The sequence below is a fragment of the Oncorhynchus keta genome, chromosome 19 (assembly GCF_023373465.1).
Source record: "Oncorhynchus keta strain PuntledgeMale-10-30-2019 chromosome 19, Oket_V2, whole genome shotgun sequence".
Lineage (NCBI taxonomy): Eukaryota > Metazoa > Chordata > Actinopteri > Salmoniformes > Salmonidae > Oncorhynchus > Oncorhynchus keta.
In genome coordinates, this window is record NC_068439.1 from 25,369,806 (window position 1) to 25,384,328 (window position 14,523).

The window sequence follows — 14,523 nt, forward strand, 5'->3', positions numbered from 1 at the left end:
AGTGAGGGAGAGAAGCTAGGAGAAGGAGAGGGGTATGCGGGAGGGAGAGAGGCAGTGCCACCTCTAGCCTTTTGAGGGCCCTAGGCGAGATTTGGTTGGGGGGGCCCCCCTACGTCGCGGGAAATAACTTTTAGTGCCCACACTTTTGTATTTTCTTTGTATTTTAAAGTACATTTTCTGCAATTTACACATTTTGCTATGATTTATGCCACATTCATATGATATATGTGTAAAAGTGACTAACAAAATCAACTGGGCGCCCTGTAGGTCAGGGCCCCTGAATGCAAGACCCGCGTGGCCGGTCGGTAATGTTGTGATGATAAGGCCTACTATAAGGTTTATATAGCTGGCTAGAATACCTTGCCTAGCAACTTAAAAATGTTAGCTGAACTCAGCTAATTGAGTGACTGACATAACAAGTGGAAAACTGCTGATGCACTACCCAACTGAGTTCCTTTTTGGTCGGGGGCCCTTAGCAGACGCGGGGCACTACTCTCCATGAGTAGTCTGCTAAAGGGAAGAGGAGGCTCTGGAGAGAAGGATGCAGAGAGGGGGAGGGAATAAGAGAAGCAGAGGGTGAGGGAGGGATGGAGAGAAGTTAGGAAAAGGAAAGGGGGCACAAGGTTGAGAGAAGGAGGGAGGAGAGAAACAGAAGGGGAAGGAGGGATGGAGAGAAGGTAGGAAAAGGAATGGGGGCACAAGGTTGAGAGAAGGAGGGAGGAGAGGAACAGAAGGGGAAGGAGGGATGGAGAGAAGTTAGGAAAAGGAAAGGGGGCACAAGGTTGAGAGAAGGAGGGAGGAGAGGAACAGAAGGGGAAGGAGGGATGGAGATAAGGTAGGAAAAGGAAAGGGGGCACAAGGTTGAGAGAAGGAGGGAGGAGAGAAACAGAAGGGGAAGGAGGGATGGAGAGAAGGTAGGAGAAGGAGAGGGGGAGTGATGGTGAGAGAGGAATAAATGGAAGGAGACCAGGGAGGATGAGGTAAAGTGGCAGAGGGATATAAAGTAAATAGAATTGTAGAAATAAGGAGAGAGAGAGAGACGCGGGGGGACTGGGAAAAAGATCAAATGAAAAGTAAATTGGAAAAGAGAGAGGGAAGGAGGAGGGAGATAAGGAGGGGGAAGAGTAAAGTGAATGGGCCTGAAAGGTAATGTATCTGTCTCCTGATCTCTCACCTTCTGTGGCTTAGCCTAACACTTAATCACACATGAGGAACACTCACGGTAAAGGACACACTCACACACACAAACACACGAAAGCAGGTAGCCTAGAAGTTAGAGAGGACAATCGTTGGTTTGAATCCCAGTTCTGATGTAGTAAACAGTAATCAAAGATGGCATCTCCAGCCGCTGTGGTTTTGAGCAAGGCACTCAACCCTTTAAAAAAAAACAGTTCCAGCAGCAATGAACCGTGACTAACCCTGTGGTCCCAAACTCTTGTATGTGTGTCTCAAAGGATTGGTTGAAAAGCAAAAGAGCAAAATTTCTCCTTTAAAGACCAATGGACAATAAAGTATTAATGAACAATATTTTTTATTCTTCTACACAAACACACAACGCTGACCAATATGCACGCCCCCCCACCTCCCACCTCACCTGGTCCCAAGGACAGAGGATCCCCCCGGAGAACATGAAGAGGTAACCCATGGCAACCAGGCAGGCCCATATAAGGAGGGAGAAGAGGCGGAGCATGCGGTTGAAGACGGACTCTATGCAGACCAGGATGAAGATGGAGAGGAAGAGGAAGAGGGTGGTGGGCACGGTGATCAGGAACGCGAGGTGGTCCTCCATGTTCTGGAGAGAGAGAGGGGAAGTGAGGGAGAAAGGGAGGAGGGGAGGTGAGGGAGGGAGTTTAGAAAAAGGAGAGAAAAACGAGACAGAAGCTTTTTGTCTCCTCAATTTCTGAAGGAGACAACTTCACACCGCCTCTCTTTCTCTCACTCTCTCTTTTGGGTTAGCCTACTAAAAATGCAGGCACTCTTTGTATTGTAATATTTGGGGATAAAAGCATCTGCTAAGTGGTGTATTGTAGACCAGCAGAATTCACATCGCATCACCACACACACACAGAGACAGACAGACAGGCAGTCTGAGCCCAGAGAATGTGCGACTGTGTCACTTCTATCCTCACACTGTCACTGTCAGCATTTAAAACCTGTCAAGGCACATGCCAACAAATACACACACTCTCTCACACACACACACACACACACACACATTCTTTTTTACTATCCTTGTGGGGAACAAACAATTGATTCACATTCAAAATCCTATTTTTTCTATCCCCTAACCCTAAACCTAATCCTAGCCCTAAACCTAACCTCTAACCCTAAACCTAATCTTAACCCTAAAGCTAACCCCTAAGCCTAAAATAATAAAAAAGTAAAACCAAAAACACACACACACGGTCTCCGTTCATACCATTCATACCCTCCTCCATACTCCATAATGCATCCATGTCTAATCAAATGTGTACCCAGACTATTTGCATCCCCCCCTCTTTTACACTCCTGCTACTCTCTGTTTTTATCTATGCATAAGTCACGTTAATAACTCTACCTACATGTATATATTACCTCAATTACCTTGACTAACCGGTGCCCCTGCACCTTGACTCTGTACCGGTACCCCCTGTATATAGCCTCGCTATTGTTGTTTTACTGCTGCTCTTGAATTATTTGTTACTTTTATTTATTTATTTATTTAGGTGTTTTTCTTAAAACTGCATTGTTGATTAAGGGCTTGTAAGTAAGCATTTCACTGTGACAAATAAAATTTGATTTGATGTCTCATACCCATCTCTGCTCTACTCATCATCACTAGCTGACAGACTCTATTAACGTTCACATGCCTCCCTCACCCCTCACCCAGCCATGACCCGTGTGTGTGTCAGTGGCGGTTGGTGCCGTTTAAGATTAGGAAGGATGTTTTTGTTCTTTATTGATGAGCATGGCCTTATTTCTATTACAGCATATTGGATGACTGTCATTCATAGTCCCTTCACCCAGCTCAATGGAACATAACATCGATAGGTTTAGAATACTACATGATACTAACATTTTCCCTATACCCATCATGAGGTTGCTAAAACCTAGCCTATGAATTTACAACGTAGGATCACAGGTCGAGAGAAAAATGTTGGTAAAAAAAAGGTGATAGACAGTGACACATCAATACCGCCTTGCACACTCTTACCTGCATCTAGCTGATCTAGGGTGTGATCATTAGTCAAAACAGTTGCAAATGAGAGTTTCTATCAGACAAATGCAGGAATTTTTTATCCCTGTCTCGCTCCGTTAAATAAATATTTTAACAGAATCGGTGGAATGAACACACCCCTGATCACCCCCAAACACAGTTCACTTCCATTGCAGCCACATACCAACAGCATGATTGCTCATTGTATAATTCCTTCTCGCACCTGTGACCAGGTGAAAAAAACCTTCCAATACAAACTTTATATCATAACTGCCAACCATTCCCCACAGCCTACATTGTTGTCACCATATTAGTTAACACACCATAGTAGTTAGCATAGCTACTAGAACTAACGCGTTAATTAACCCGCTACAATTATGCAGCCCAGTGTACAGCAAGCAGTTTAGCAGTTACACCTGTGAGCCCAGGTGGCAATACATTTATAAAACCAAAATCTTACCTTGACTTGGAAGAGTTCACGTGTTGGATAGCCATAGCCAGTTCGCTAACATAGCATCCCTCTCTGTTTGATCCGGGTGTTTGAGTAGGCTAAACATTCGCTAGCTAGCCGCAATATGTAACTTTTTGAGCGACCCGACCAAATTCACATAGAAATGTGTGTTATGTGTCTAAGAAGCGTTAGATATGTTTGGTTTTGCGTCTTTTGCTTTCGGGTTTTGCACACCAGCTTCAAACAGCTGAAAACACAATATTTTGGATTGTGGAAAATATATTTCACAGCGGTTTAGGTTGTACAATGACTCTCTACACTTGCTTGTTTTATCACAAACTGAAATTAAGAAAATGATTAACATTTTTGCAACAAGTAAATGGCAGAGCGGTTTCTATATAGTGCAAATGAAGTGAAAATGAGAGTGAAAAAAAGACAATGAAATATAGCTATGTAACGTGTTCGCTGGGAGTCCGGAAACAAGTACAGGGAGTGAATAATTTAATAAATGAACAAACATGGAACAAAACAAGAAACATGAAAGCGTACAGACTTGACACACCAAACAGAGTTAATAACGCCAAAGGAAAAAACCAAAGGGAGTGACAGTTATAGGGAAGGTAACCAGGAAGGTAATAGAGTCTAGCTGAGTCTGATGAGGTGCTGGTGCATGTAATAATAAGCAGACTGGTGACCTCGAGTGCCAGAGAGGGAGTATACGTGACAGTACCCCCTCCCTGGTGCGAAACTCCAGCCGCAGGACCACGACCAGAGGGATGGGAGCCTGACGAACCACCTGAGGCATGGGAGCCTGACAAGCTGGCTGAGACATGGGAGCTTGCCGGTCCAACATGGTCTTGTGAACCTGTCAAGGTAGCTGAGGCATGGGAGCCTGAGGAGCTAGCTGAGGCATCTCCGGTAGCGAAACCTGGAGACAACGTCACCTACAAAACAAAAAACAGAAACACTCCCTGATGCTCCCCTTTGGGGAGGTGTTATTCTGCTGGGAGTCGGGAAGCAAGTACAAGGAGTAAATCATTTAATAAATAAACAAACATGGAACAAAACAAGAAACACGGAAAGCGTACAGACATGAAACACCAACAGAGTCAGTAACGCCAAAGAAAAAACCTAAATGAGTGACACTTACATGGAAGGGAATCAGGAAGGTGATGGAGTCTAGTTGAGTCTGATGAGGCGCTAGTGCACGCAACGATAGTGACAGGTGTGCATAATAATAAGCGGACTGGCGACCTCAAGCACTGGAGAGGGAGTATACTGTACGTGACAAGCTAGCTCTCTCTCCCTCTCTTGGTTCTCCTTCATTTTTGAAGAAATTAATTTGTTGAAAACTGTTCAACTATTGTCTTTCTCTCTCTTTGAGTGAACTACTCACCACATTGTATGCAGTGCAGTACTAGCTAGCTGTAGCTTATGCTTTCAGTACTAGATTCATTCTCTGATCCTTTGATCATTCGGTTAACCACATCTCAGTTCATGCTGCAAGAACTCTGATAGGTTGTAGGACGTCCTCTGGAAGTTGTCATAATTCCTGTGTAAGTCTATGGAAGGGAGTGAGAACCATGAGCCTCCTAGGTTTTGTATTGAGGTTAATGTACCATGAGGAGGACGGAAACTAACTGTCCTCCGGCTACACCATGGTGCTACCCTACTGAGTGCTGTTGAGGCTACTGTAGACCTTCATTGCGAAACACAGTGTGTTTTAATCAATTATTTGGTGACATGTGAATATAGTTAGTATAGTTGTATCTAAAAAGGATAACTATATAAAAATTCAAAAACATTTACTGAGGAGGATGGTCCTCCCCTTCCTCCTCTGGGGAGCCTCCACTGGTGAGTGTGTGTGTGTGCCTACCTGCGTGGGTGTGTGCATGCCTGTGTGTATGACTGCCTCTCTGTGTACACACGTGAGAAAACATGTACGTGTGTGTGTATGTGTGTCCACTCCCTCTCATCACAAATACCCAGGTAAAAGTGACAGGCATTGGGTATTTGATAGTGTGGTAGTGTATTCATTATGCAGAAGTCCATTAGCCTTTTACTGCAATGGGCTAAATCAGGGTCAGTCAGTCTTTCTTGGTAGTCTTAAACAAATGTACTTTGAAACACAAGTATACACCTCACACACATGGTTATGGGCTTACAAAACAGAAGGCACATATACCATGTCAGATATAGAGTTGAAATCTATTACATTTTGAGTTTACATCTCAATATTCCACTGTATATACATCACAGAAGACTGAAATATAACAAAACATGAATAACATTCCAACCCATGATGCCATTAGATCATATCACTGCAGGAAGGGCTACAGCTAGAGGCTGGGTGGAGGTCGAGGCCTACTTCTCTGACATCAAGAGTGCAGGGTCCAGATCAAATATACTTAGCAAAAATATAAACGCAACATGCAACAATTTCAACGATTTTACTGAGTTACAGTTCATATAAGGAAATCAGTCAATTGAAATAAATTCATTAGGCCCTAATCTATGGATTTCACATGACTTGTCAAGGGCTCTCCCGCTATCTCTCTCAGAATGACCTTCTTGATCCAAATCAGTCAGGTTTCAAGACTAGTCATTCAACTGAGACTGCTCTTCTCTGTATCACGGAGGCGCTCCGCACTGCTAAAGCTAACTCTCTCTCCTCTGCTCTCATCCTTCTAGACCTATCGGCTCTCTTCGATACTGTGAACCATCAGATCCTCCTCTCCACCCTCTCCGAGTTGGGCATCTCCGGCGCGGCCCACGCTTGGATTGCGACCTGACAGGTCGCTCCTACCAGGTGGCGTGGCGAGAATCTGTCTCCTCACCACGCGCTCTCACCACTGGTGTCCCCCAGGGCTCTGTTCTAGGCCCTCTCCTATTCTCGCTATACACCAAGTCACTTGGCTCTGTCATAACCTCACATGGTCTCTCCTATCATTGCTATGCAGACGACACACAATTAATCTTCTCCTTTCCCCCTTCTGATGACCAGGTGGCAAATCGCATCTCTGCATGTCTGGCAGACATATCAGTGTGGATGACGGATCACCACCTCAAGCTGAACCTCGGCAAGACGGAGCTGCTCTTCCTCCCGGGGAAGGACTGCCCGTTCCATGATCTCGCCATCACGGTTGAAAACTCCATTGTGTCCTCCTCCCAGAGCGCTAAGAACCTTGGCGTGATCCTGGACAACACCCTGTCGTTCTCAACTAACATCAAGGCGGTGGCCCGTTCCTGTAGGTTCATGCTCTACAACATCCGCAGAGTACGACCCTGCCTCACACAGGAAGCGGCGCAGGTCCTAATCCAGGCACTTGTCATCTCCCGTCTGGATTACTGCAACTCGCTGTTGGCTGGGCTCCCTGCCTGTGCCATTAAACCCCTACAACTCATCCAGAACGCCGCAGCCCGTCTGGTGTTCAACCTTCCCAAGTTCTCTCACGTCACCCCGCTCATCCGCTCTCTCCACTGGCTTCCAGTTGAAGCTCGCATCCGCTAGAAGACCATGGTGCTTGCCTACGGAGCTGTGAGGGGAACGGCACCTCAGTACCTCCAGGCTCTGATCAGGCCCTACACCCAAACAAGGGCACTGCGTTCATCCACCTCTGGCCTGCTCGCCTCCCTACCACTGAGGAAGTACAGTTCCCGCTCAGCCCAGTCAAAACTGTTCGCTGCTTTGGCCCCCCAATGGTGGAACAAACTCCCTCACGACGCCAGGACAGCGGAGTCAATCACCACCTTCCGGAGACACCTGAAACCCCACCTCTTTAAGGAATACCTAGGATAGGATAAAATAATCCTTCTCACCCCCCCCCCCCCTTAAAAGATTTAGATGCACTATTGTAAAGTGGCTGTTCCACTGGATGTCATAAGGTGAATGCACCAATTTGTAAGTCGCTCTGGATAAGAGCGTCTGCTAAATTACTTAAATGTAAATGTCAGCCATGGGTGGGCCTGGGAGGGCATAGGAATTGAGTTGGACATACTGCCAAATGTTCTAAAATGACGTCGGAGGCGGATTTTAAGGCAGACCCCAGCACTTCTCTGATTCAGAGGGGTTGGGTTAAATGCGGAAGACACATTTCAGTTGAATGCATTCAGTTGTACAACTGACTAGGTATCCCTCTTTCCCTTCTGGTAGAGAATTTAACGTTCAAGGTGCACCTGTGTAATAATCATGCTGTTTAATTAATCAGCTTCTTCATATGCCACACCTGTCAGGTGGATGCACTATCTTGGCAAAGGAGAAATAACATGACTCACTAGTTGGAATGTAAACAAATTTCTGCACAAAATTTGAGAGAAATAAGCTTTTGGTACATATGCAAAAGTTCTGGGATCTTTTATTTCAGCTCATGAAACATTGGACCAACTCTTTACATGTCATGTTTATATTTTTGTTCCTTATAATTACCCTGCCTTTCTGACTCTGAGGTTATAAATTGTAGAGATACAGAAATCGGCATAATTTTCTAAATGTAGATTTTGCATAAGAACATTATGAGAGCCTAGAATATCATCAGAAGACCCCCCCCCATATTATGATTCTGTGATAAAAACACATCAGTAGAATACATTCTATCATTCTGCAGTTCTATGATTTGTATTTGTATGTTTTGTGGTGTTCTATGATTCTATGGTAGAATACATTGGTGTTTTATGGTTCTATGGTAGAATACAGTGGAGTTCTATGGTTCTATGGTAGAATACATTGGTGTTTTATGGTTCTATGGTAGAATACAGTGGAGTTCTATGGTTCTATGGTAGAAAACATTGGTGTTTTATGGTTCTATGGTAGAATACATTGGTGTTTTATGGTTCTATGGTAGAATACAGTGGTGTTCTATGGTAGAATACATTGGTGTTTTATGGTTCTATGGTAGAATACAGTGGAGTTCTATGGTTCTATGGTAGAATACATTGGTGTTTTATGGTTCTATGGTAGAATACATTGGTGTTTTATGGTTCTATGGTAGAATACAGTGGTGTTCTATGGTTCTATGGTAGAATACATTGGTGTTTTATGGTTCTATGGTAGAATACATTGGTGTTTTATGGTTCTATGGTAGAATACAGTGGTGTTTTATGGTTCTATGGTTCTATGGTAGAATACATTGGTGTTTTATGGTTCTATGGTAGAATACAGTGGTGTTTTATGGTTCTATGGTTCTATGGTAGAATACAGTGGTGTTCTATGGTTCTATGGTAGAATACATTGGTGTTTTATGGTTCTATGGTAGAATACATTGGTGTTTTATGGTTCTATGGTAGAATACAGTGGTGTTTTATGGTTCTATGGTTCTATGGTAGAATACATTGGTGTTTTATGGTTCTATGGTAGAATACAGTGGTGTTTTATGGTTCTATGGTTCTATGGTAGAATACAGTGGAGTTCTATGGTTCTATGGTAGAATACATTGGTGTTTTATGGTTCTATGGTAGAATACAGTGGTGTTCTATGGTTCTATGGTAGAATACATTGGTGTTTTATGGTTCTATGGTAGAATACAGTGGAGTTCTATGGTTCTATGGTAGAATACATTGGTGTTTTATGGTTCTATGGTAGAATACATTGGTGTTTTATGGTTCTATGGTAGAATACAGTGGTGTTCTATGGTTATATGGTTCTATGGTAGAATACATTGGTGTCTTATGGTTCTATGGTAGAATACAGTGGAGTTCTATGGTTCTATGGTAGAATACATTGGTGTTTTATGGTTCTATGGTAGAATACATTGGTGTTTTATGGTTCTATAAGTCGCTCTGGATAAGAGCGTCTGCTAAATGACTTAAATGTAAAATGTAAATGTGTTTTATGGTTCTATGGTTCTATGGTAGAATACATTGGTGTTTTATGGTTCTATGGTAGAATACATTGGTGTTCTATGGTTCTATGGTAGAATACAGTGGTGTTCTATGGTTCTATGGTTCTATGGTAGAATACATTGGTGTTTTATGGTTCTATGGTAGAATACATTGGTGTTCTATGGTTCTATGGTAGAATACAGTGGTGTTCTATGGTTCTATGGTTCTATGGTAGAATACATTGGTGTTTTATGGTTCTATGGTAGAATACATTGGTGTTTTATGGTTCTATGGTAGAATACAGTGGTGTTTTATGGTTCTATGGTAGAATACAATGGTGTTTTATGGTTCTATGGTAGAATACATTGGTGTTTTATGGTTCTATGCTAGAATACAGTGGTGTTCTATGGCTCTATGGTTGAATACATGGTGTTCTATGGTTCTATGGTAGAACAGAGAGGTGTTCTATGGTTATTTGCTAGAATACAGTGGTGTTTAAAGATTCTAAGGAGTAGCTGTATAAGTATGAGTCAGGGTGTGTAGAGCCAGGCTGAGGCAAGGGGGACGTATTGTTAGGGGAGGTAGAGTAATGCCTCAGCAGCAGTGCTATGATTTAGGGTCTGACTAGGCCAGGCAAAACCCAGGAGACTACTAGCTAGCTACTGCCACCCCAAGAAGCACAGAGAGCAAGCACCCAGACAGAATTACAATGAGCTTTATATATATATATATATACACACAGAAAGCATACATACACACACACATGCACATACACACACAACAAAACACACCCCTCCGTTCGCAGCCATTATTATCAATCCTTGTTCCCTCTCTAAAACACACTCATGAATATTTGATCAAGTGTATAAAATACCAATTATGGCAATGACTCACTAACTGCGTGATTAGCAACATAATGTCATACTTTACCTTTCGTCACACATGCACACACCAGTGGAAAAAGGTACAACTATACTAAATATATTCACTTCACCAAATAATTGATTCAAACACACTGTTTTGCAATGAAGGTCTACAATAGCCTCAACCGAACTCTGTAGGGTAGCAACATGGTGTATCAGGAGGAGAGCTAGCTTTCGTCCTCCTCTTGGTACATTGACTTCAATACAAAACCTAGGAGGCTCATGGTTCACACCCCTTTCCATAGACTTACACGGTAATTATGACAACTTCCGGAGGACGTCCTCCAACCTATCAGAGCTCTTGCAGCATGAACTGACATATTGTCCACCCAATCAAAGGATCAGAGAATTAATCTAGTACTGAAAGCAAAAGCTCCAGCTAGCTAGCACTGCAGCGCATAAAATGTGGTGAGTAGCTAACTCAAAATGAGAGAGAGACAATAGTTGAACAGTTTTTAACAAATTTATTTATTCAAAAATGAAGGGGAAAGAGGGAGGTTTCGTGATTTATTTTCACTTTCAGTTTCACTTACTTAGCTAGCAAATGCAGCTGACTTGTTTAGTTGCTCAAATACCCAGCTCAAACAGAGGGATGCTATGTTAGCTAGCTGGCTATGACTAACACAACACTGGAACTCTTCCAAGTCAAGGTAAGCTTTTGGTTTTATTAAATTATTGCCCCCGGGGCCAGACGGTGTAACTGCTTTCTGACTATACACTGTAAAGTTACTGCATGATTGTAGTGGGTTTACTAACACATTCGTTCTATTAGCCATATTGACTAGAACGTTACTTTAGTTAATATGGGGACAACGATGTAGGTTGTGTGTGGTGGTTTGGCTAGGAAAGTTTTTTTTCGCTTGGTTACATACAGCTGATGTGTTGTTAATTGAAGTCCACAAACTAAGGGAAAAGGTCAGAGGAGGAGATTGCATAGAGGTGAGAATGAATACAACGTGGCTGCTATGAAAGTGAATTGTGTTTATGCGTGATCAGGGTTCTATTCATTACGCCGATTCTGTTGAAAAATGCTTCTTAAACGGAAGCAAACAAAACGGGGATAAAAATCTGAATTTGTCCAAAATTACAGTAAGTCTCGTTTGCATCTGTTGAACTAATGATTACACCCTAGATAGGCTAGATGCAGGAAAGAGTGTGCAAGGTGGTATTAAATGACAGTCATTGTCTGTCTATGTGTCATTTTTCTCTAGACCTGTGTGCACCTATATTGTAAACTTTCATTCATAGGCTAGGTTATAGCAACCTCATGGTGGGTTTAGGGACAATTTGAGTATGATGTAGTAGCCTAAACCTAACGATGTTACATTGGAATATGAATGACAGTCATCCAACATGCCGTAATAGAAATAAGGCCATGCTCATGAAAATAAAATTGTCCTCCCTCATCATAAATGGCACTGACCGCCACTGGCACACCCACGTGCTCGCAGGAACACACATGCACACACACACACAACTCAAACACACACAAACGCATAGGCTCACCTTTCCCGTCTGTAACTGAATAACTGAATAGTCCTGCTCTTTCCCCACTTTAGTGCTCTCCCTTAGCCTATCTGCGGTAAAAACTCCTGCCATTTGCACATTTCAAATGGTTAGCTATTTAAAGCTATTTAATTCCATTTAAACCCATTCAAGCCCATTTCCCAGGCAGGACAAAGGGAGAGGGGGAGATGACGGGCTGCTGTTCTCTACTGTTTTGTCTACAAGAACAATTACTTCTCTTTTACCTCAGACTGACTGATTCCACCTTTATACAGGGGGAAGAGGGAGGGAACATAACACTGTCAGTCAGCGAGGTGTGTGTGTGTGTGTGTGTGTGTGTGTGTGTGTGTGTGTGTGTGTGTGTGTGTGTGTGTGTGTGTGTGTGTGTGTGTGTGTGTGTGTGTGTGTGTGTGTGTGTGTGTGTGTGTGTGTGTGTGTGTGTGTGTGTGTGTGTGTGTGTGTGTGTGTGTGTGTGTGTGTGTGTGTGTGTGTGTGTGTGTGTGTGTGTGTGTGTGTGTGTGTGTGTGTGTGTGTGTGTGTGTGTGTGTGTGTGTGTGTGTGTGTGTGTGTGTGTGTGTGTGTGTGTGTGTGTGTGTGTGTGTGTGTGTGTGTGTGTGTGTGTGTGTGTGTGTGTGTGTGTGTGTGTGTGTGTGTGTGTGTGTGTGTGTGTGTGTGTGTGTGTGTGTGTGTGTGTGTGTGTGTGTGTGTGTGTGTGTGTGTGTCCTTTACTGAAGAATGGATTCCGTCTGGCCACTCTACCGTAATAGCCTCTACCGTAAGGTTGGCCTTCTGCAAGGTTTTCCCATCTCCACAGAGAAACTCTGGAGCTCTGTCAGAGTGACCATCGGGTTCTTGGTCACCTCCCTGACCAAGGCCCTTCTCCCCCGATTGCTCAGTTTGGCCGGGCGGACAGCTCTAGGGAGAGTCTTGGTGGTTCGAAACTTCTTCCATTGAAGAATGATGGAGGACTCTGTGTTCTTCGGGACCTTCAATGCTGTAGACAATTTTTGGTACCCTTCCCCAGATCTGTGCCTCAACGTACATTTCCTTTGACCTCGTGGCTTGGTTTTTGCTCTGACATGCACTGTCAACTGTGGGACCTTATATAGACAGGTCTGTGCCTTTCCAAATCATGTTCAATAAATATAATTTACAGGCGGACTTCAATGAAGTTGTTGAAACATCTCAAGGATGATCAATGGAAACAGGATGCACCTGAGCTTAGTTTCGAGTCTCATGGCAAAGGATCTGAATACTTATGTAAATAAGGTATTTCTGTTGTTAAATTTTAATAAATTTTCTAAAATTCTATTAACCTGTTTTTGCTTTGTCATTATGGTATATTGTGTGTAGATTGGTGAGTATTTTTCATTTATTTAATCCATTTTAGAATAAGGCTGTAACGTAACAAAATGTGGAAAAAGTCAAGGGGTCTGAATACTTTCCCAATGCACTGTATGCACTTTCCATGTTTTCTGAAAGTCTTGAATATATATCTAAAATGGGATGTAGATTATTAGACATTTCTCGCCTCTCTCTCTCTGTCATGTTTAATGGACAGCCACCATTGTCGAGCCTAGAGCTTTCTATTCTAGAAGTGTTACAACATGACAGTGTGAAGTGTGAAGGTGTCAGAGTGTTAAGTATCACTGTCTGTCTGTCTGTCTGTGTGTGTGTGTGTGTGTGTGTGTGTGTGTGTGTGTGTGTGTGTGTGTGTGTGTGTGTGTGTGTGTGTGTGTGTGTGTGTGAAGTGTCAAGACAAGTGTGTGAAGACTATCACAGATCAATGTCTCCTCGAGGGAGCTCTTGAAATAGACAGAGGTTGCAACAACATCAACAAGAACAACAATAACAACAATAAATTGTCCAGACAAGGATTTCGCCATTACAGTAGGCTGTAGTTCAACATTAATAAGTAGTTCAACAGTCAAATCTGTTCCAATATAAAAGAAGGCATAGTTCAACATTCTAACTATCTGTTTCAATAACTGGACATTTCACAAGCAAACAGAGATGAATGCCAGGATGTTTAAACAGAGTCAAGTGGACTAAATAATAATAGATACCTACATTGGATGACTGGAATTCTGTCACAATGCGTTACCCCCTGAACTGCATACTGTACACCCACAGTCTGGTGATGTCATATTTTGTCATATGATGTCATACGACACATGACCAAAAGTATGTGGACACCTGCTCGTTGAACATCTCATTCCAAAATCATGGGTTGGTCCCCCCTTTTCTGCTATAACCTCCACTCTTCTGGGAAGGCTTTCCACTAAATGTTGGAACATTGCTGCGGGGACTTCCATTCTGTCACAAGAGCATTAGTGAGGTTGGGCACTGATGTTGGGCTATTAGACATGGCTCTCAGTCGGCATTCCAATTCATCCCAAAGCTGTTCGATGGCGTTGAGGTCAGGGCTTTGTGAAGGCCAGTCAAGTTCTTTCACACTGGTCTTGACAAACCATTTCTGTATGGACCTCGCTTTGTGCACGGGGGCATTGTCATTCTGAAACAGGAAAGGGCCTTCCCCAAACTGTTGCCACAATGTTGGAAGAATAGAATTGTCCAGAATGTCATTGTATGCTGTAGCGTTAAGATTTCCCTTCACTGGAACTAAGGGG

The 14,523-nt window shown here is 43.1% G+C and overlaps 1 protein-coding gene across 2 annotated transcripts in view; it reads right to left on the minus strand.

Annotated features, from left to right (window-relative positions):
- Positions 1–14,523, minus strand: part of LOC118378037 (adenylate cyclase type 2-like) — a 96,256-nt gene that overhangs the window by 72,840 nt on the left and 8,893 nt on the right. For both annotated transcript variants that reach the window (XR_008070774.1, XM_052470088.1), the window contains exon 2: positions 1,595–1,792. Coding sequence is in view for 1 of the 2 variants with exons in the window: in XM_052470088.1 (XP_052326048.1) it covers positions 1,595–1,792 (198 nt within the window). In the remaining variant the exon portion in view is untranslated. The remainder of the gene's footprint in view (positions 1–1,594; positions 1,793–14,523) is intronic.